The sequence below is a fragment of the Numida meleagris genome, chromosome 5 (assembly GCF_002078875.1).
Source record: "Numida meleagris isolate 19003 breed g44 Domestic line chromosome 5, NumMel1.0, whole genome shotgun sequence".
Taxonomy (NCBI): domain Eukaryota; kingdom Metazoa; phylum Chordata; class Aves; order Galliformes; family Numididae; genus Numida; species Numida meleagris.
Genome location: NC_034413.1, coordinates 37,213,494 through 37,237,549, shown reverse-complemented (window position 1 = coordinate 37,237,549; position 24,056 = coordinate 37,213,494). Strand labels below are relative to the sequence as shown.

Sequence of the window (24,056 nt, the reverse complement as noted above, 5' to 3'; positions counted from 1 at the left end):
TCATTATTTTTTATCAATAAAAAGCCTTTGCTGGACAAAGGAATAAATCACATATAAATGAAATATGAGAGATTACATGAGAAGCCCAGCTTCTGCTTAGACTAATCCAATATCTTTGGCCAAACATCTCAATGTCAAAGGCTTTATAAGTATTCTACAGGATCAGTCTGGCAAAAAAAAATCGATAACCAGGTAATGGATTTGATTAAAATTTTTCCCTTTCTACCCACTCTCGCAAGCCAAATGTTTCTACCCATACTAATCTGTTCTGGCACGTGTAACTGCTGGTTATTTTCTGTGGCTTTCTGGGATGTGTATCTATAGTAAGCTTTATATCATTTCAGAGTGACGTGTTAACTGTTGATGAGTATGTGCTTTAAGAAAAAGAGATGTATGTATCTTGTTTTATTTTCCTTTAGAGATCAATTCTGCAATGTGCCTTTGGAAAATATGGGATGTTAATAATTGTAACTTTGCAACACGTTTAGATGCTGTTTTGTTTTGCAGAACTGGCCTCTTTTTCTGCTGCTCCTGCCATGCTGAGGAGCATTTTCTTATGCGACCCAGATATCAAGCAGATGTCCAAACTTCTGGAGGTTTTTGTTGCTGTCAAGTCACCCTTTTCCACCTTACCTTTTATCTTCTGTCTTTGTGATGGTTGTACCAGCAGACCATGGGCCGTCTGTAACACTTGATTTTAGAGTCATTCGTAATTAGGCTGGAAGCATTCTACAAGGATTGTTGCAAGTACAGTTTCCTATACCAGTAGGAAGAAAAAAAAAGTTGCTGTGGCTTAAATTTCGAATTTGAGGCACAGCTGCTTCAGTTGTGGAAATTTGTTAGGAATATGCACTACTTTTCTCTTTCTAAATAAATTCATCAGCTACCAGAACTGTCCTTTAAAGCTGTTCAAAGCTAGAAATACTTTGCAGAACAAAATACAAAATGCAACATAATTATTTTATATTGGGAACCATAAAAGTCTGTCATTACATTGATTTTTAAAGCAAACAATCTGTGCTTCCATAGTGTGGTTACTGAATAGGCTTCATTTTTCACCCAGAACGACTGTGCTTTATTGGAAAACCATCTTTGGCTTCTCTTCTTGGTTGGTGGAAATATTGACCACTCCAAGTTAGTGATTTGCTAATAATATCTCCATTACAATAATTCAGCAAGCAGCAGGAGAGAGAGTCACTGATGACAGGCCAAGAGAGAAAGCTATCTGACAGAAGAAGCAGTCGTCCTACTGAGCAGTCCAAATGTATATTTCAAATAATTACAGGAGGAAAATAAGTTGTAATAAAATGCTGCCATTTGATGAAGCCGCTTGGTAGTTACCTTCCAAGGTGATTTTATGTACTTATTAAAATTTAAAAATTAAAATTTAAAAGTCGGTCACTGAAAACATCTGGAAATCTTTGTGTAAAACTAATGAATAGAGGGCTTAAGATAAACTGCCATCCTATTCCTAAGAGCAATAATTTTATATCCATACCATTTTGTTGAGTGTCTTGTTAGATATTTCTGCTGATTTGCAGGTATGGCTCAGACTTCTAAAAGCTGTGATACAGCGGGAGCTGTTTCGAATGCCCAGAGTCTGGTGGTGGTGCGAGTGGTTTGTATTAGGCTTTAGGGCTTTTTTGCATCTGAAATGAAGTCAGGTCTTCTGCATTTTAGAAATTTATGATAAGATGCCTACACTGATTGTTTTGTGACTCTTTTCTGTGTTTCTTGTGTATTGTAACGAATTGTAGTTGTAAATGTTGTGGAAAGTGTAGCTGGTTTATTCGTTTGTTTGTATGTTTTGTCTCCTACATGTTACATTCTTTTATGTGCATACAGAGAGGCATAACTTTTTTCCTGTTTCTTGGGGGAAGGGGAAAGGAATGTGGCTTCTGAAGCATAAATTCCATTTCACAGGATGTTTATGTGAGCCTCGAAGCAAGCTACCAACTTAAGTTTGTCCCTTGTTCCCCAGAGCTAGTGCTGTCCTAGTGGCAGTTTGCTTTCAGAGGAAGAGAGTGGCTTTGCAAGAACAGGCAAAGAGGGTGTAAGAGGGTGACAGAGTTGGAGGCAATCTTGCTTCAAAAGGATGTCACAGAGACATACAGAACATCTTGGGAATAGCTCAGAGCAGCACCCTGATGACAGCCCCCAAGCAGCCCAGTGCCCAGCTTGCCCTTAGCCCAAAGCCACAAAATCCCATTCCTCCTGTCAGGACTGGGTGCAGGGTCTTAGCCAGAAGTGCCAACAGCTCAGAAAGTGGACAGTGGGATAACGTTAAACCTTCATTTTTGGAGCTTTCTTCTGAAACCAGTTGGTTGTTTGTGCACCTAGGGGTTTGAGGAAGGATTACATGTCCCTCACAAAATAAATGAGTAAAGGCAAGGGATATTTAATTATGTAGTATATTTTATTGGATGATATTTTTCTACTTTTCTATGTAGTAAATATTTAACTACCAATGTTTTTTCTTTGATGTCTGGCCAGTCTTACATGCATCAATTCTCTTAAATAAAACTCAATCCTTGGCCACGTTTTTCAAACAATTTTCCATGTCAAAGTGAGAGAGATTCCAAAGGATTGATGTTGTCACTCTAGTTCTGTTTTGGAAACAGTTTTAAGTATGGTAGTAGTGGATTTGATTTTGGTCAAATCAAACAGTTAAATTCAAACTCAGGAATTCTCTCAGATTTCTTTTGGGGCTTCTGTGATTTGTTTTCTCTAATCTTTACCTGTGTGTTTGCATTTTTTTTTTTTATTTCAGATAATAATGCTGCAGTTTTAACTCTTGAGTTCATTGTCCCTCCATCACAAAAATGAAGCATCTCCTTAAGGCCACCTTTTAAAGGACCTAAGTCTTCATACCTGTAATGTGTGATCTTTGATGTGTTTGAACTCTTAGTGGTACAAAAAAAATAGCTGGTCTTTATGTAGCATTATTTATATTACTGTTTAACTATTTTATCTTTATAATGTCACTTAAATTCTTAGCTTGTCTATAAGGTAAATAATTTTCAAATGTACTGAATGCCTTCCCTACATAGAAATGATCTTAAATGACTGTTTCTCATGTTAAATTCTTTCCTTATGTGAATTTTAGACCTGCAAGCAGCTGTAGGTGCTATTTGGATCATCAAACCAATCTAATCGTATTGGTTGAAAAGGCATTGTGATGATCTTCTTCAGTTTCCCAAAACAAGTGTCCAGTTTAATTATTCTCTTTTCAGCAAAAGTTTTAGTAGTAAAATTTAGTTTAAATGTTTAGACACCTAGAAAGTAAGAGAACTTTTGATCGGCGATGTGGATAATCAGATTTGTGTAGAAAAGGAATAGAATTTATTTGAAACAGTAGACTCCATATGGTAAACTCTTTATTAGAAAGGAGAAGGAGGAAAATGCAGTTGAAATCTCTTTTATAGAGTACTAATAAAGTAGTTTGTTTCTAAACATATTAGTTCAGCCTCAGTGGAGCTGTGAATATGTTCTCTGAACGTTTTGCCAAAATTTGATGGCTCTTCATGGTGTTTGTGCGGCTGTCTTCGTACATGTCACCCTAGCTTTCAGTTTCAGCTGCTCCTAGTACAGCTGCTGCCCACGAGTCACCAGAAGTGATGCTGTTTTGCAGATATTCAAGTCATTAGCTTTGGTGTAGAGGAAAGGACAGTGTTCACTCTGAAGGCTCTGGGCTTTGGGTAGTTTAGGTTTTCTTCTAGCTTCACTGGCACTTGAGAGTTTGGAGTTAAAATACAGAAAGCTTACTGCTTCTTCACTTGGGTTGGTTGCAGTGTTGTCAGTCTAATCCTGTTTCTGCTAAACATCTTACTCCAGCTCTTTCCAGGGTTGTTATACACATCGAAACATCTCTTATAATAGAATCTTTTGTGTTATGTTTCTTTGTGTGCAATTATAATCTTGATGTCTTTAACATTCCTGTTTCATTATTGCTTTCTTCTGTGCAATAAAGGCAATTGCTTTGTCCCTAAAGTCTGCTGCAAGTGTTTCTAGCAGAGTAGGTAAGGAGATATCTATGTTCATTATGTTAAAATGTGCATTTCCTAGTGTGTAGCAGTTAAAATAAGAAACATTAGTGGTAGAGTTGACAGGAGAAAGGCAATTCAATTGCGAGGCAGCTTGTAAGATATTTGAGTTGAAAATAAACCCAAAATATTTGGAATGTGTTTTTAAAAAAACTGAATGATATGGGAATGTCCTTTTCAAGATAGGAGGCTTAGGTTTCATGTAAGTTTTCACACTGATTTTAATTTTTATTTTGAGTTGAAGGTGTTTGGTATTTTTTGTTTCCGCTAGCTTGCTTTGTTTTGTTTTTAATAATATGGTAGACTTGTTTCGTTAATCTTCTGGCTAGAAAATTAAAAATTGATATTTTAGTTCAAGTATTGAAAATTAACCTTTGCAAGGATTTCATTATGCTTTCTTAGTCCTTGATCTTGTTTCTTCTTTTTGGAAGTGGCAACACTTCCAAATGTTTTTCTTTAGTATTTGTTTTCTTAGTAAAGCATGTATAATTTATTCCCTGATGCTTGGGCAGTGTGTTTTGAGATTAGCCTGTGGAGATTTTGGATTTCCTGGCATGAATCTTGTTTCTGGGCTTGGAACTTACATAATTGCTTTCAATTGTGAATTAATTCAAAATGGTCAGAAGTATGCAATGAGGTTTGAATGGTTGAAATGAGGAAAATTTGTCTTGGGTGTGAAGACCAGATAGGATTTGTATGGCTGTCATTTATTGCACGTATGTATTTTCTTTCATCTTTGATCATTTCAGTGCTTTAGATAATTTCAGTTACAAAGGAGTTGCAATGACATGAGTAGCAGGCAGTGTTGACCGTCTGTGGAATGAGAACCAGGATTTCCTTGACCATGGAAGGACATGGATGTGGAAGCATGTTCTCGGCCTGTAACTGTATTCTTTGATTTTGAGTAGTGCATATATAAAATGAATGGGGAACAGAAAGGAAGAGGGCCACAGGGTGTGTCCATGTTTTAGATCAAAACCAGCACCTTTTAAAGCCGGAGTTCTGGTGTTGGGTTGTTGGGTTTTCTTGCATCTCCCCCTTGAGCATTCAGATACCAGACTGCAGGACCTCATATAAAGCCTTTATCTTAAAGGTTGGAATTTGGTATGCTGCTTTTTCTTGTATCTACCCACGATTCTGTTAATATTCAGCATTTCAACTCCTCCTTCATTCTCACACTTTAATTTGTTATCGATCACTGCCTCCACTAGGTAATCCCCTGTCTTTGAATGTATTCCTGTCTGCAGGGCATAACTGAGTCAGATCAGCAGTTGCCCAGAATATTAGCACTTGGCTAGTGCGTTGTCATGTGCGCTTCCTTGAGCTTTTGTTATCAAGAGATCATTGTGCAGCATGAGTTGGTCTTCCAGGTTCCTGGGAAATGTTAAAATGTCAGTGCAGAACTTTTCACAGTCTGGGAAATCTTTATGCACTGCCTGAACTCTCTGTGCATATAAATATGGAGCTTAAAATGATGCTTTGTAGAAACATGCAAATGAGGTTGATGACTGTGGCTCATTACTGCCCATTGATTGGAATTAGGCATCACTGGACAGCCATTTGGGACTGATAATGGATTGGAAATGGCTGATCCACAACTTTGCCTTACAGAGGAACTGTGGCACAAGTTTATCATCGTTAATGTGGGTCATAAATCTGCTCTGTATGTGGGATTCATGTATCTGAACTCCTTCCAAGCCACACTTTTACCTCCATCAACAGCCCTTCATTAGAATTTAAGATTTTGGAGTCGCTCCAATAAAAGACATGCTGAATGAGATGGGTGTTGGTATTAGGCGTTGCACACTATTAATGTGCTGCTTAATGTGTTTTATGAATGTTGATTGGCGCTGTGCGTGTTTTTATGTGGTTTAAATACACTATTATTAAAATATAATACTGTATAGGAAGCATTTAACTGATATTGATGCTGATGATGGAAAACATTGGATTGGTATAGAATAAGATAGCACTTCTGGGAAAACATCTTAGTTTTTGGCAGTATCCTAAAGCAAGATGGCACAACTGTATGGCCAGAAACTGCGTCCACCTTCAGTGTAAGCAGCCTTTGTGTTGTTGATCTCACTGGCGAAGCTTGTATGAGCTCCCCCACATAGGATGCAGAAATGCTCCTGTGTCATGGCAGGCAGGGAGTGGAATTTTGGTACGGGATACTGGATGTGAAAACTTCATTAAAAAGGTAATTATTCACTGGAGCCTTAAGTCTTGTGCAGAGCCCTGCGTTGTTCAGTGCCTGCTGTCTCTGCATTTCACTGCCTCTAATTTCCAAGTATTGTAGCTAGTTTTATCTTTTTTGTTGTTGTTTTTTATTCCTTACCTGGCATGCCTCCAAAGCCTCCTAAAAGGCAGTTTTGTATGGACTAAAACTGCCTTCTACCAGGTGCCTAAATTATTTTAAAATCTCATTTAACTGTTCTTAATTACATGACATTGAAAGACAGCTAGCTCATTTTTTATACTTTAAAAAGACTAGCCTGCAGTGAATGGTAACGCACTCCATATTTCTGTGGAGGGACCAAGCTAATCTTAGCAAACTAATGGATTGGAATGTAGCAGGTCTGACTGTGGGCTGTGTAGATTATAACCTGAGCTGGAACAATGTGCTACCTTGTGGATGTGACAGAATATCATTGTAGTGACCCTGGGTGCAGAACTGCAGGCTGCGTTTAGAGCAGGCCAAACCCTTGAAATAAAGGACTAATTGCACATTGTGACAAAGACAAGCTGGTCAAAGCAGTGGGAAGACACCAGGTGATATGCTATTTCTGACTCTGTGTATGATTGGATATGCCAACTTCTGCCATCAGTACTCAGCTGAGAAAGGGAAAATGTTTTAGAATTTGGAGAACTGCTTAGGATGAAACATGTTTATAATCAACTTAAAGTCATTCTGTAAAATTTGCATATATCACACTGGGAATCTTTTTTTGGTAGAAGGAGCATGTTATATTTAAAGCACTGCAGCCATGAAATTGTAGCTTCAAGGAAGTTTTAATAAAAAAGTTGAACTTCTGTAAAATAAATTATGACCTTTCATGATGCTGTGTCTGCTGTAGGAGGACTGGCAAGGAGACTTGCACCTGAAGAATGCTTTGTTTCTTTCCCTTTGTTACCATGCCCAGCTGTCAGCCAGGTGGGATGGCAGGGAACACAGGTATCCTTCCTTGGGTCAATCTGAAGAAACAGGCGCGTGATCAAAGGATCTTGCAATTCAGTAACACAGAATGAAAAATTACCTTGAGTTTGCATTTGGCATACTATGCATTGTTAAAACTTCTTGATAATTTCCAGCTGGTGGCTTTGTATGGCAGACTTCTGCAGAATGATGGAACAAAAAGCCACCTATGTGCCATCCACTGTCTGCTGGTTACTGCCCTGATTCCTGGCTTTGAAACTTCCTCATTGGAAGTTCTCTTTCAGCCTTGGTGATAAACAATGTATGTAAAGAAAAGATACCTCATATTTCTATTTCTAGTGTTCTAACCTTAACCTTCTGTGTAAATGACATTTTATGAGTATTAATAGATAGAAATTTGGCTTAAGATTATTCTGAACAATGTAACATTACAGTTAAGATATGGCTTGGACACGTATAGCCTATGAGGATAATGGAAGCAACTGCCAAAAAGAGCCATAGGTATCAAAAAACCTGAGGGTTTTATTAAGAAATGTCACTTGAAATAATTAATGTGGCTCAGAGTTCTGGAAATAAAAATAACTAAAAAAGTAAATTATATCTTAAGCCTGTGTTTCAAGGATGCAACATCTATTGGAATCAGAATCTGTGCTGCTGGGTATTTTATTTTTATGCAGACTAAGAACTCAAGTGTGGCTACACAGGCCAGATATGCTAGATCATTCCAGACCATCATCCTATCCCCATCAGAGAGTACCAGGGAGTGCCTTGGCATGGGTAGAAAGTGGAAGGGCATTTGTCAGCTGATGTCCTAATACCTTCCTGGACTCTGTCTCTCATATCAATGGCTTTCTGTGCCAGATTCTGTTCCTGTGTGACTCCTGATGTATTCCTCTTCCTGGGCTTCGTACTGTCTTCCTTTGTACCCACAGGAAGTTTTAGTCACATTGTCCTTAGCAAGGAGCTGTGCATGTCTCCTGCCTGGTGTGGAAAAAAATCACCTGTATTTTGTTATGGGAATCTTCTTAATAACCCGTTGACCTCAACCTTTTGTTTTAAGTTCAGCCAGATTTCACCATCCTTGGTTACAAGGCTATGACAGGCCAGCAAAGTAGGACAAAAGAGAAGAGTAACAATGACCGTGCAGCAGAAATCATGCTTGGCATTTGTATCCCTTGCATTGCATTTAGTATCAAATAGAAAAGAGTTACTGCTTTCTTGTGATGTTAGTGGTAGGTCTGTGCTTTCCTAATGTAACTATCTGTCTCACTGTTTTTAGCCTTGTTTCCAAGGAAAATGAAGCTTACAAGGATTTGCTCCCTACACCTTCCATGTGCATCTTTTGCACAGGTTCCTGACGTAATCTCCCATGGCTCTCTAGTAACTTCTAACCTGCAGGCTAATTCTGACAAAGCTTGAAGTCTAAAAGATCAATCAATTCCTAGTATTTGTATTTAATCAGCAGCTAAGGTAATGGTGCGAAGAGGCAAAATACACTTCCATAAGTATTCAGGCTTCATTAGTTCTCATTTTTAGGGAATAACTCTTTTTTCTAATAAGAGTTATGAAGGAAGCAGCTGTGCAGTAGATGCTTCTTTCTTCTCTAGCTTATCATGTCATGTCAGCAAAATTAAAGTAGTTTTTAACAGTATGTGCAGTTCTGCCTTTGGGTTTTGCTTTGCTTGGGGTCTACCCACTTTGATACTGCAAATAGTCCAGTGGCTTTTAGAGTTTTGCTTTAGAATAATTGCACAAATAGAAGTAAATAAGAGACACCATTTTTCCAGTTGCTTAGGATAGATTTTAAAATGTTTTTCAATTGCCATGGTAAAAGGCCATTAATCCCCTAGTGTTTTAGATGGCGTGTTTAAAATTAGCTGATGAGTTGCTGATGTTGATGTGCTGTTGAGTTCCAGTCAGAGGCTACCTGCTGCTGCAGCTCTTCGAGGACACACAACTTGAACACAAGTGCTGTTTGTTTTAGTGCATTGTTTTGAGAACCAATATTTGCCTGCACTGCATATGAGGCTTTGCTCGCCTCCTTTTGATTTAGGCTGGAACTGTCTCGGGAAAGGAACTGCATTTTACTTTGTCTGCAGAACTCCAGGTGTGTCCATGTCACTACATAAATAATACATACAAATGCTGGCAGCACAGATGTGCTGTGTTCACTTAATGCAGTGTAGAAGTAGCAACAAAATTGTTACCTGATCCACAGTACTGTCCCCAGCAACTGCTGAAGCTCATATGCCTGAGATTAACCCTGAGGATGAGATGTGGTGGGCAGAGAAGTCTACCTTGCTGTTATTTACCAAATAAACAGTAGAGAATGAAAATGTAACCTCTGTGCACCAGGATTTGGGATAAAGCTGACCGGGTATGCTCAGTGGTTATGAAAAACTGTCACTCTGGCTGAAAGAGAGAGGTTCCAGGCAGCTGGATGTTGGATATTTTGGCCTGTGAATGGGGCTTGTGGTGCTGCTTGGCAGCCAGTGTAGGGGAAGCAGAGGAGCCTGCTGGCTCCACGATCTTCAGAGGGAGCCTCAGTAACCCTGCTGGAGCGGCTCAAAGATCAGCTCTGCCTGCAGAGCCCATCATCCCACAGCACAGGAGTGAGGCACTTCTGCTGCTATGTTGATGTTTTTATAGGGCAGCACCATCAGTGAACTAACTGCCTGTGATTTACCGATATTTTGTAAAGGTAATCAGACACCTCAAGTATCCTATGATCACTGTGCCAAAGGGCGGTGTTCTTGCTGAATATGACCCTTAATTATTCATATCTGCAACTAAATTAATTAAAGGAGAGGTGTCTTGTAGTGAGAACAAAGAATCTGGAAGAAGCAAGAATATATAATGAAAGGAAATTTGGTGGGATTATGAGAGGAAAGATTCGTTACGGCTTGAGAAGTTAATGGTTCATCTGCTTTTATGGGGAGTGGCATTAACATTTCCAGTGACCTTTCCTCTCTGATCATTTCTGGAAAAGTGGGCTTATAGCATCAGTTACGAATCCATGAAATCCCTTGAAAAGTAGAACTGTGTATTTACTATTAGGGAAAAGGATCCTATCCACAGAAACAGTTCAGGGATTACAGATGTCATATCCATTGTGAATTGACCAAAAAGGATAGGGTCTTTTGGTTGTTCTGCTCTCCTGATATGTTGTCTGTCTCTTTGGTTTGTCTGGTAAAAAAGAACTAAAACTGTTTACTGTCCTCTTGTATATATGCACTCCACAGAATTAATTGGAGCTTTCTCTGTTAGTGATCAATTTTAAACTCAAATAGAGGTGTGTATACAGCTGCTGATAAATTTAAGGCTGGGCATACAGTGTTGTATTTCCATATGTTATAGTATTAAAAATTTTGTTTTCAAATCAGTCCTATGGTAGAGGATTGTGTGGATGTTCTAGACTGACAGGCTAAACCACTAAAAATATCTGCTTTTCCAGATGTTTTTGTCTGTCTTCAGATACCCTTGTATCACATGTACAAAGTGATCATGCAGTTTAGAGGGGGATGCTGGGGAGCTCGTGCTGCAGTGGTTGGGGTGCTGGGTCCCTCTGCTTCTGAGCACGACTGCCCTTTAGCTGCTGTCAGTCCGTCCCTCAAAACTTCTCTTCCACAGGCTGTGCTTTTGTTTCTGTGTCTCTGCCTAGCTCTCCTTTGATCTGCAAGAAGTGCTGAACCTCATTTGTAACTCTTTCTCCTGCCACAGATTGCCAAATTGAATCCATTTGAGCTACCTTCCTGCTCATATCTGTTTCCTGAAAGATTTTCATCACTGCCTGGACAGTGTTCTTAAAATTCAGCCCAAGGAACCAGTTCTTCATGTGGTATTTTGGGGATTATATATTAAAAAATGCATAAGCAATAAATCTTCTTTTGTGATTCACAACAGTGGCAGTGCCTGCTACCCTCTGAATCAATTATAGATTTCATCAGTCCCACTTTATGCCTGCTTCAGAATTTGTTTTAAAATAGCTCTGATTTCCTAAATGTATAAAGGGTACAATAATTTGTCATTTCACTAATTTTATGTCTCCACAAGTGAGATGTAGCTTGAGTTATTAAAATGACGAGTGTTCCATTAATAAAACTACATTTATTCCTTGACAAATTTGGGGTCTCCTCCTGCAACCCTCACTCAGGCTTTAAGTCTATACGCTTTGTCAAAATCTTTGTACTGATGTTGGAGAGAGAACTGCACAGAAATTAGTCTGAATACCCAAGGTTGATATATTTCTGGCCTTGAACTTTTCCATAAATAAAATAGGAAACCTCCATTATTATTTGCATCACTTAGGGTGCATTAACTTTTCAATGTTTTAAAAGAGCATGGGATGAACGTAGATCGATCCATCTAACCTTCACACTGGGAGTACTGGTAGAAACGATATTAAGAAGTAACATTTCAGGATAGCTCAGTGTATGTGTTACACTGAAGCACTGGGAAATTTTGACACAATTTAGGAAATTGTCTCAGAAACCTATGAGAGTTCTCTGCAGGGCTCGCTGATCATTTGAACGAGGGAGAGCTCATCAGTTCAGTCTGCTTGGATTTTCTGTAGATTCTTAAGGTCATTCAACAGAAACTCTCAAAAAAGCAAAACTGCCACGAATACAAGAAGAAAAATCTCTTGTGAGCTTAAAAACTGGTGAAAGAATGGGAATAAAACGTCATGTTCTGAATGGAGAAATTACTTGTGTCCCTCAGGGATCTGTGCTGGACCTAGGTTATTAGGATGATTTTGGGCACTCTGGAAGAGAAAGAGGTGGAAGAGTTTGCTGATCAGAATAATGAGGGCAGTGAAAACGAAGGATCCATATGAAGAAGTGCAGGAGGAGAATTCAGTTTGGAAAAGCTGACAATGACGTGGCAAGTGAAGTTCCATGCAGATGAATGGAAGTAATGCAAGTGAGGAAAAAAATAGTAATTTCTCCAAACTAGTTATTGGTACTCAAGAAAGAAATCCTTTCTTCAAATTTCTGCGTAGTGGTACTAAAAATACTAATCGAATGAAGAGAGTAAGGAACAAAACTGAAAGTACTGCTGTGCTGCTGCTTACCTCCACCGGGTACCTGTTTCTTCAGTGCTCGTGTTACATCTCAAAAGATGTGGGGGAGGATGGTAAATGTGGTCAAAGATACGGAACGGCTTCAGTGTGAGGACTAAGTCCACAGGCTGAGTCTTCAGCTTAGCTGGTAAAATAATGTGACAGGGAACCTGTAGTATCATTATTGGCTTGGAGAGGATTCATATGTAGTCAGTATTTACTTTTCATCACGGTAGATTCCAGTAGAATTAGAAGCATCAAATGAAGGAAGGTGTTTATGACAGCAAAATTCATGCAATGCCAAATTACGTTTTGGAACTCATTAACACAAGAGATTGTGGGTACTGGAGGTGTGCATATGTTCAAAAATAGGCTGTTATTCTTGTGACTACCTATGGACAGTTGTTATGCACAAAGTTAGCGTCTGTCTCAAAGAAATCCTGAGACACAGACTTTGGGAGGGTATTATACCACTCTACATGTTCATTCTTAACATTTTCCTATTAAGAATCCCCTCCTAGCTGTGATAGAATGTAAACTGCTGAACCAGATGAGCTTTGAGTCTGACATGCTGTGTGCTTAAATGCATTAGAACTATACTCATTTATATCCAAAGTCAATAGATAGTGCATGAGACTATCTGTAGTGAGTCAGAAAACAAAAATGTTACGATTAAATGATAATTTTTATATAGAAAATGGTATAGGTTTGGGAAATTAAAAAAAATATATATTCTTCCCTGAAGCTGTTTTATTCTACTTCGAAAATGCTTTCCTGCGCTTAAGTTATGTTATCAATAAGCTCATAAATAGGCTGCACAGGGTAGGAATGTCATTTCTAGAACCTATATTTGCTGTCTCATGGAAAACAGTTACTTCATATCTTTTATTCTCTTCTGATGTTTAATACGTGACCACTTTGCCTATGATGTATCAGAAAATATGAATGCTTTCAAAAAAAAAATCGTTATTCATGTTTTAATTTAAAATCTCCTGTTGTTTACTTAACTTGTCCTTCTAAAGTAGTCTTTCTTTCTCGTTCTAACAGTGGCACTCACTTGATCACTTCAAGTGGGGATACAACAGTACGGATATGGGACCTCTCAAAAGGTGGATGTGTTCTGACTTTGGAAGGACATGGCCAAGCTGTATGGGACTGCTCATGGCATTCATGTGGTGATTTTGTGGCTTCTGCCTCTAAGGACAGCACAAGTAAAATATGGGATGTCAACAGGTATGGAAGTACTGGAAATTCTTTATTAGCTGGTTGATAGCTGTAATTAGTAATCAATGTTTTTATGCTTCAGCCCAGTTGGAGAGAAATGTGTAACAACAATTTGTGGACTTCCCTTTAGGAACATGAATAGATTAAAGGGAGTGGTGCAGGAAAAACAACTGTGATGACATTTATGTGAGAAGGCAGTACAAATTAGAGAGCTGGGAAGGACTTACGATAGTTCCACAAAGAGTGTTTTGTTTTATTTGGCATCTGTTATTCTGCAGTTGTTTTTATTGTTATTGTTTTTTGTTTGCTTTTAAGGTCATAGTTTTGTGAAACTTCAGTGTGTAATGTAAATAAGTAACAGAACAAAAATACAAGCGAGTTTTCTATTTCATATTTCTAACTTATGAGTATACAACACACTTGAATTTTAAGTTGGACAAGTGGAAATTTATTCATTATTTAAGTTTTGGCAAGGTGACTCCTGATTAATAAATAACTATACCTCTTCATTTTCTTTATTACTCAGGCAAATGCATTTTTATGAAGGTACTTAAAGAAATCCAAGTACGTTTTTGCTTACCAATTACTCATTAGTTGCTCATTCATCTTCAGTTATGTTTGAGGTGATATATTTTGAATAATGTACACCTTAAAGGAATGGAATGGGATATTGTTTGGAACTGTTACTTCTAGACCCATAGATAACTTAGAAATAGCATTACTGATAGCACTCCACTGTATTAAGTCTGATTTTTAACAACTGAATGTTGCCAGTCCACAGAATTCTTCGGTCTTATTTGTGTTTTCCCTGGTCCGTTATGATCCAGTCCTAATGGGCTTGTCATTTCCTCTTAATCTTTTCCTCTGCATTTGAATGAGGTGAAATGTTTCTTCGAGCTTGTTGTCCTTAGCAGGGTAAGAAGCTTCACCGAGAAAGCAAGGGAGGCTTGCTTCTCTCTCATTTTGCTTAGATCACTCCCTGTCTGCTGCAAGTACAGTGAGCCCTGCAGCTGAAACGTGGAGACCTACTGGGGTCATGCTTGGGGAAGCTGCTTCAGAGTTCTTGTTGTAAGTGAAGTACCACTGTACTAGGCATGTATGAGCTGAGATTGTTGAGAATTTCGTGATTTGGTCAAGTTTCTTGAGATCTAATTAAAACTCTGTCAGTATCAGATTTTCAGTCTTCAAATCATAAACTGAGAAAGTTTCAAATAATGAAATCTTTTTTTCTACATGGGATAACCAACATATGCATCCTTTCACTTATTCACTTAGAAATGGGTGAATTATTTTGACTAGGCTGAGAGCAGCAACTTAAACAAAAGCTCAGCACAATTGTTCAAGTTGATAAAGCCATAGCGAAAAACTTTGGCAGAGTTCAAGGAAGTAGGTTTTATAACAGAAATCGACAATGAGTTCTGGCAACAGATGGTACTTCCACCCTCACTGTCAATAACAGTAATTAACGGTCAGTGTTCTTCTCAGATGTGAAAATGCCTGCAATCTGTTTCATTGTTCATTGCCTCTTAGCCTGTTGGAGCATTTTAATACTTTGATTATCCTTTATGACATGTGTGCATGACCTTTAAGAAATAATACTAAGAATAATCTTAGTTTTATGTTGAAATGTTTTTGAATTTGCATAAAGGAGGTTTTATTTAGACATTCTAAAGTGTCTTCTATGCCAAGGAAGCTTTCGTAGTCAGAGGTATCAAAGCAAATCTTTGTTGCCATCCCATGCCTCCCGCTTACACTCAACAGCAACTCTCATTTCTACCTTCAGTGTATTTGAAATGCATTTCACACTTGAAAATAAGAGAGTAAGGAGTGCAGCCATGATGTGGAAGTCTTATGTATCAGCTTATAATTATTGAGTCCTTAAGTCATGTGAAACTCTCCATGGCTAAAGGGAGCAAGGTCCATCATGACATGATGATTTCAAGCTTAAGACAGCCTGACTGAAGACCTAATTCTGCAGAACAGTCAGCTGCCAACAAACTTTATGCCCAAGTTGACTGAATTCAAGTGAAAAATCGACTCAAACAGAATATATGGCAATTCATGTATTTATTTACTGAGAGGGAGGGGGTGGGAAGAGAAAGTTACTTGCTTGTTAAGCAACCTGGTCTTTTTCAGTTTGGACTGTTGATTTACTAATACTGGTATACAGAAATGCTATACAAAAGAGCTTGGAATTTATTTTGGTGTGCAGTACTAACTGCCATGCAAATTGGCTGAGTTTGGCAAAACTAATCCTAGGTGTTGTCCAGTGTGCCCCCAGTAAATTTGTTATGTGCCTGGAGTTCTGCGATAGGAAGGAAGGCAGCTGTACCTTCAATATACCATATAATTGTGTAACCACTTCTGATGCCTTTTACGGTCTGAGTGCGTGCAACAAAGCAGGAAGGTGGAGCAGGCTTGCCACAAAGGTTTGCAGTGCTTGGGGGAAAAAATATCCTCCCAGAACGTCTTATCTCCTCATCTTCTTTAGGCTTCTCCTGCTCCAGATGTCTGCCAGGTCTCACAAGCTGTCTCTGAACAGGGGCCAAAGCACAAGATAACATACTTGCAATAGGATAATGATCAGTGATCACAGTTACTCTGCTTAATCTAGTGACTCATTCTTTCTATGAATAAGGAATTAACATTTTATAAACGAGAGCTTTCTCTCATCCCTAATGTATATTTGGATGTATGCCTGCTTTCAATTTAAGTATTCCTGGAAAGCATCATATGGGGTGTGGGGGGGAAAGTGTGATGAATAACAAAGCTGACAACTATCACCTCTCTAAAAGGGAAATGTAAATAAATACTTAAAATATAACTACGTACAATTCTGTAAGCACTGGTAGTTGTCTTTTTGTTTCTGGATTTCATGAAGCTGCCCTTGCATGTTAGGAACGTATATATTCTTTTAAATCCATGAAGATAACTTTTGAGATTCCTACAACAGTTTTCTGTGGTTGAAAACTCGGTGTCCTTAAAGTGGAGAGGTTTTTTGCCTTTTTAGTACCAAAATCCAAACTGCAGTTTGCACAATCATCAAATCTATCATTGGAATCCAAAGAATACAGGGTCTAACACCTTTTAAATAGGGAAAGGTTGTCAGCCATTTTATTAAATTATATTATTGTTTTCCAATGATAAGAAAATTGAGCACTCTCAATGCTTGATTTTTACTTTATTAGGAGGTGAAACTAGTGCTGAGTTTTTTAATAGGTATATTTCTTCAGCCTTTTTTGTTCTGGGTAGGTTGGGAAGGCTTTGTCATGTATCGAGCCACAAATGACATTCCTACTGGGAGGAGAACATGAGGTAGCTTTGTGGTTAAGTGTTCTTCTCCTGACAACTTACATGCCCTTTATTTAAAGGTCTGTTCTGATTTTACAAAAACAAAACAGAAAACGTTAACAAACAAAAACCCAAGCACCTTTCATCTTCCCCGAAGAGACAAGCACACGCAAAGATGTAACTACATCCATGATATGGCAGGGCTTGAGGGGAGTCTCTGGTGTTGGAGCCTCTGTGTCTTCTCCTGGGGGAGTTGGCTGCTTTTAGAGGAAATGAAAAAAACAATGCTATAATATTGATAGAAGAAAAGAGATTACTAACATATCTACCATGGTATGAAAAATAAAAAGCAAAGCAGCAAAACCAGGTATATCTCCTATCTTCAAGATTATCCCATCTCCTTCGTGATTTGCAGGAAGCAACTTGAACTGGAAATGAGGGAGAAAAGGAAGGAAGAGGCTTATTATTGATACTGATTTTATTCAGCAGTGTAGCTTAGTTTGAAAATACATAGCTAGCCATGTTAATAGCTCAGCAAACAGTTCTAGGATTGTTTTCTCAGACCATAAATTCAGGACTGTCAAAGTCATTTTGGTAGGATTAATTTCAATTATCCAACTGTAAATATCATCAGAGAATCAGAGCCTGATCTCTGACATGCAAATCAAACTGAACTTCGTATATTTCATGGAAACACAGGTGGTTGTTTAGTTTTGTAAACGTATGCTGTAGACTGTCTATTAAATGCAAAAATTGTTATTTATGTTTTTAAGCATGAGAAATTATTTGCACCGAGGCCAGAACATTCAGAATTAATGTGAAAGCTTTTTTTTCCTCCACTATATCCGTTCTATAGTAATTGGTCCAGTTCTGCATTTTTCTCTGCTTCCTTTCAGTAGCGCAAAACACAGTAGAATTAGGCCATTGAGAAATGTAATTCTGTGCTGCCCTGCAGCAGACCTCCAGGTGAATAAAGGTCTCGGAATGGGAACCATTGCTGCTTTCTGTTGGCTGTTTTTTAATCTGCCACTTTCTTATTTTCACTTTCTCTTAATACAATAAATTTTGGTTAGATCCCTGTTATTTCTCCCATGCTCAAAATTTTATTTAAACGCTTTTTAAAAAAAGTTAATGTTGATGATCAATCATGATATGTATCTTTTGGTGCACTTATTCAGGTGAAAATTTAAAAAGCTATACAGCATGTTCACTGTTAATTACCTTGTACAACTGCTCATAGACTACCTTGCTGTTCAGGTAGTCTTAATAAGTTCTTCTATGTCTTTCCAAATATACACCAAAATAATTGTTGACAGCTTGTGCTTTTCTGCCTCAAACTAGGAATTTTTCTTCCTTTATAGAGTGTGAGATATATGATACAAATCAATTCCTGATATAATTCCTTCATTAGTTCCTAAGCCTACATGAAGAGTCTTACCTTCTGGTATCCCATCTCCACTCAATCACTTCTGATTTTAGTTTTACTTTTTCTTGTAAGAAGCATTTTAATTTTGAGAAATTCAGAAGGTGGTGTTCATTTAAAAGAAATTAAGCAGGGATGGATTGTTTAATTAGAAGCCCATAATCAACTATAGCTTCGCTTGGAATGATACCATGAAATGATGGTACTGTTGTCTCATTATTAACACAGCTTGACAGAGTGGAGTGCAAGGCATGATTAAATGGATTTTAAACTGCTATGATAGTGGCTTTTTGTTTACTTTGCTTTGGTCTTGTTAAAGAAGTTATGGTTTCTTGACTTACCAAGGTGGCCAAGCTGGTTGCTTTCTATCATCCAAGCAATGTGAAGACACGAGGTTAGCCTGGCTTTCTTGGGTATCTTTTACATTCACGCTTTTTGCCTTCCCTTTTCCTTATTCAAGGGACAATTCTTAAATGAAATATTTATTATTAGATTTGTAGTTATTTTTCACAACACCCAACACATCTGCATTAGGACTTTATAAAGAAAGCCACAGAGAGTTGAAAATGGAGTCCCACTTGGTCATTTGGAACAGGAACAAGGGCAAATAACCAGTTGTTGTGAAGATTTCCCTTCTTGGATGGCTGCTACCTGCCTCACATTTCAGTGGGACAGGCACCAAGAGCTGCTGGCCAGATACCATGTTTCATTGATTCCAGTAAAAGTGAAGCTAATCTATTTTCAGAAAAGACAGATGTCCTCCAGGAAATTGGAAGGCAGGCAGAAAAAAACTCAGAGGATCTGTGGAAGGACCATCTTTGGGTAGTTTGTAATGTGTGTACTGACAGCCCGTCAGGAAGTGCTTGCTATTTTGATAAAGGAGAATTCCTTTTGGAATCCTCTGAGGAGTGCTGCAGAGACAACCTGCTATTAATCCCTCAAATAAAAAAGAGGCTTATGCCTAAATCTCTGAATTTATAATTGTGTAAGAGTTCCATAACACATTTTTCAGGACCAAAGGAAATCTAAAACCTAGTTTTTTATGATTCCCAGAGAGCCAATTTTAAAATATCAATTTAAAGATTGTGAATTATCAGGTTTAAAAAAAAATGATATCCAAAGCATAGTTGTTGGGTTAAGGGGAAATATGGCTTGATCTTCATAATACTATAAAAGACTAATCTTGAAGCGCAAAACAAAATCAAAAAGTGTAGCCTGAACTCTGTATCATAAACTTACTTAAACTTGTACAGTTAGTGCAGAACATCGGGCCTTGATAATGAGAAATATTTAATATGGCTGCGTATTTGCAAGTCTAGGTAATGAAATGAGTCATATTTACTTCTTCTAGAATGCCTCAACTGGGTTAGTGATGTATTTATTTAAATTTGGTGAGGAAACTATACAGTGCTTTACTGAAAGCGGTATAGTGAGTTATTACTGAAGTGAGTATTATATACTGTACTATGGCACAGGGTCTGGAACTAGATGATCTTAAAGGTCCCTTCCAACCCAAACCATTCTATGACTGAAAAAATGACATCCCATCCCTTGATAACAAAACAAAGGAACAATTGTTTGATTTGAAGTATATAGTAATAAAGCAAGGCTGAACTTGTTGGTAGCTGCATGGCAGTGTTCAGAGCTCATAGGAATGAAAAGCGTGTGCAGTTAGCAAGATGATGAAGGCTGTCAGGTGTCCTGATTCATTGCACAAGCTAGTTGTTGTTTGGGACACTACAGACGTGAGCCTCCATGGAAAAACACTGTTAAATGTTACGGCCGTTGTGTGGCTTCTGCTGAACTATTGTTGGCTACAGGTCTGGATAAATCAGTGGCATCTGTTGCTGTGGGTTTTTACTGAAAGCGTCTGTGGTAATTTAGGTTGTACATGAGAAGCATACTTGAATTTCTTAGTAGCTAGAATGACAAGATTTTTTTTTTTTTTAATATCAAAAATGAGTCCTTTCCTTGTCTTTTCAACTTTGTGTTCTTATTTCACCTCAGCCATTTCCTTTCCTGTGTTATCTCAGCATCCAGTATGGCTTGGAAAACTCATGCTCAAAGGTCACTTTTTTTTTATATTCCAGTTTTCGTCTGTCAGCCCAGGGATGTGCAGGTTTCCTTAAAGATGCATAGCTGGCTGATGGATTCTTGCTGGAGAGCAGTATGCTTTGTTTGAACAACTAAAGCAGTGTGATCTCCTGCAAGTTGGATACCTTTATTACTTGGTTTACCTCAGTTGTCAAAATGCCTTCTAGATTCACTGACAGCTGTGGTTCAAGAGCAGGATGCAATACTTAAGCTTCCTTCCATCAAAGCCTAACCAAACAGGCTGGCAGGTCCAGAAAACATAGTCTGCTTGATCCTGTATACTGCAGTAGGCTCAGTTGTTTTCTCTCACTGCCTGTGTGCAAGTTGAATTTGTTGTCTTATTTCCAAGTGTGAAGGTGGTATAATTATGTCTCCTGCTAAACAGCGTTCTTCTCCTGACAGGGTGTTTGCTCTGTCCTACATTCAGTATTCAAGTGTACAGGAACAGCACCCAGATATCCAGCACGTTTTAAGAATTAGTATAGTTTTTCACTACATATCCGTGCTCATTATCTTGTTTTTTACTCCTCTCCTTTGTGTTATGTTCACTCATTACTGGCAGTCTTTTTCTCATCTAACCTATTTTCCTAGAAATACTGTCTTAGAGTATCTCAACCAAAACAAACAAACAAAAAATTGTACCAACAGAGAGCAATTCATACAGCAGTGAAAGCTGTCAGCTGTTATTACAGAATTTATTGAAGACAACGGTTCATTAAAGTGAAGTATTTCAATCATCACAACCATATCCTGTCAGTACCGGTTAGTGCAGATATTACATGTAGAGCTTGTGATATGTGGTGGAGTGGAGTGCTGTTTCCTAAAGTCACTGTGTGCTGCAACACAAGGGACTGCCAGTTTTCTGTGCTTACATCTCCAGTGAAGTAACAATAGCAGGAGTATGTCTTACTGCTCATGAGAACAATACCTGGATAGGCAACTCCACCTGAATGCTAGACTCCTGTCAGCTCTGTATGCCTTCTAGTTTGAAATTGGCTCAACTGGTTTCAGAGTGAAGGTCTGCTGTAATGGATGTCTTTATACAAATAAATTTATTTGTATAATTTTTGTCCTCTGGCTGCATGCAGTCTTCAGAGGGATGTGTGTGTGAAATTTCATTGTTTATTTCTGTTTTAAGAATTTAGGCTCAGTACGAACTCTCATGTTGGCAGACATTTTTCTCTCAAAAGCTGTAGCTCTAATTGTCCTATCATGTATGTCCTGTTAAAGCAAACCATTCATCTTTCTTGAGCTTTGGCTCAACTATGAACACAGCTCTTATCTCACGCCTTAGTCAATGGTTCCTTACGTGCAAGAAAGTTCTCTCAAGTCTTTTATTGAAGTTTCAGAGACACTGAGTTTTCTTTTTATCTTCTCACGGTGTGAATTATATATAGTTTTCAAGCCAGTAGTGGATTATTTTATCAGTCATACTTTTTTCAAAAGTCTCAGGGCAACTTCTGACCTAAACCTTAAATCTCCATTCCAGGTAGAACAATACAGACATAATAAAATTACTTTGATACCATGTGCTGATTTTTCTTTGAGACACATCTTAGAATCTTGATATCCACAAGACAGAAGGGTTTAAGCATACCAACTATTTACATAGCCAGTCTCAAGATTCTCATAAAAACATTTTTTTTCCTTCAATATAAGTGAGGAAACATTCTTCTCTGCACTTCCAATATTCCGAGCAATATCATGCAAAAATCTCATTCTGGACTGGCCAATATTTGTCACATCTAGGAAACATTTCACCATCTGAAAGGCAGTATTTATGCATGTGTTTACTGAACTCAGAGACTGCAAAGGCATGTATATCTGTGAGAAACCTACTTAAATATGCATTTGAATTATCCAGATGATGCAAAACTCACTGAGTTTCTTTGCATTTTAGGATATCTTTGAAACCTATTTCTGTCACGAAAACAAAAATTCTAGGTTATAGAGCCTTAATAGTGAAAGTGCAGTAAAACATGGCCAGAATTTGTGAATTATTTAATATACAACAGATAGTCATAGACCATTACTCTTGCATAGAGGGCATGCCAGTAAAGCTTCACAGTACAAGTATAGCTGGAGTTCTACTGGGATCTCTCCTCTGAAGCAATACTTCCTAATCTATGAAGAAAGTAGTATGCATGATGTTCTGCAGTTTAAAAGACAATTTCCATAGCTTTTCAATTCAGAGTTTGTTTCACAGTAATATAGATCTGAGCTAGCTGTGTTTGGAAGGTTAAGATGAAGGTAACAGCGTGAGGATGTGGTATGCAACGGTAGGTAGGAAGTTAGCAGCCAGCGCTGTGACTTGGTGAAAACCTAATTCTATGTGTGAACCTCCTTTGTAAATCTTATCAGGTTATCACTCGTGCCTTGACAGTACTTTGAATACATATTCAGCGCCTACAACAGTAGCATGAGCTAAGCTTTGATATCTACAACTAAAGATCTTAATAGTCTCTTGCTGGAGATGTATTTCCAGAAGGAGAAGAATGTGTCACAGCGTGCAGAAATTAAATACCAATATTAAAATCAGTTAGACAGCAAATGGCCTGGCTGGCCTTTTGATACCAGAACTCAAGATCCCCGTCACCGAGCTCCTCTCCAACGTGCTTTTAGCTGTACTAATTTGAGATGCTACATGATGTTCCTATGTATGTGAGGTGGACAGTTTTCACATTTGCAAGTTTGGGATCAACCTGAGGTTGACCATCCTGGTGCGAGAGGTAGATAGCCTGTCTCCTGCTGTTCTGAAGCGTCCTGTTCTCAGAGAATTGTCCAGTCTCGTGCAATTAAGCAATGAGAACATACGTGTCGCCAGGAACTACTAGATGCTCCCGACTATTTTGATTTTGTAACAGAGGCAGTGTTATTTTTGAAAAGACTCAGAGGCATGCTTCTTGGATTTATTTTGGTTAAATCTGTCTACGTTGAAACTTCTTGGATATTTTCATTTGCACTTAAGAGTATCTTGCCAATGAAATTTAAATATTTCAAATCAAATGTAAAGTAAAGCAGAGTACTCTCCCTTTTGGAGGGGGATGTACCTAGGTTGCTCCAAAAGTAATGCCATGGAAACTGTGACAGATACAAAGAGTACAATAACACTATTTGATAGAGTAGAGCTAGGAAACACTCTTTTTCAACACTGTCACCACTGTTAGCTATGCATTTTTGCCAGCCATGAACTAGAGCCTGCAGCCCGTGCTCCTCAAAACCTGCACTAGTGGAGGTGACCACTATTTCCATTGCTGAAACACGTCACCCACCGCCTCACTGTGCTCGTATCCATTGGCTGGTCTCCATAAAAGTTCAGTAAGTATTGATAAGTGTCAGTGTGTGCTATTTTTTCCACGTGAAGGAATTCAACTCCGTGCCCTTGCTTTATCGACGCTTCCATGTCAGGTGCTGTTCTGTCAGCCTGCCCTCTGCTACCATCTCACACGGCAGCAAGATGTAACGAGATATTGGTGGGAAGGTTCAATCTCTACTGCTGTACCACCGACATCTGCCTCTGATGCCAACATAATAACATAGGAGGCATTACTTTCAGAGCAGCCCTCATATATTAACTTTCCTCCTCCTGCGGGTCTGAATGAGTTCTATTCTTGCGTGTGAGTTTTAAGGTAACCTTTCCTCCCAGCTATTTGCCAGAGGGAAGCAGCCCTTTCCAGCTGTATTTGGAAGAGGGAAGGTATGATACGGAAATGTGCTCTTAAGAAGATAGGGGTAAATTAGAATGGGGAGGGGTAGCCTTGGGAA

General features: G+C 38.4%; 1 protein-coding gene across 20 annotated transcripts in view; it reads left to right on the top strand.

Moving 5' to 3' along the window:
- SPAG16 (sperm associated antigen 16) overlaps positions 1-24,056 on the top strand; it is a 387,166-nt gene that overhangs the window by 202,134 nt on the left and 160,976 nt on the right. For all 20 annotated transcript variants that reach the window (XR_002439114.1, XR_002439113.1, XM_021397841.1 and 17 more), the window contains one exon: positions 13,307-13,492. Coding sequence is in view for 18 of the 20 variants with exons in the window: in XM_021397841.1 (XP_021253516.1) it covers positions 13,307-13,492 (186 nt within the window). In the remaining 2 variants the exon portion in view is untranslated. The remainder of the gene's footprint in view (positions 1-13,306; positions 13,493-24,056) is intronic.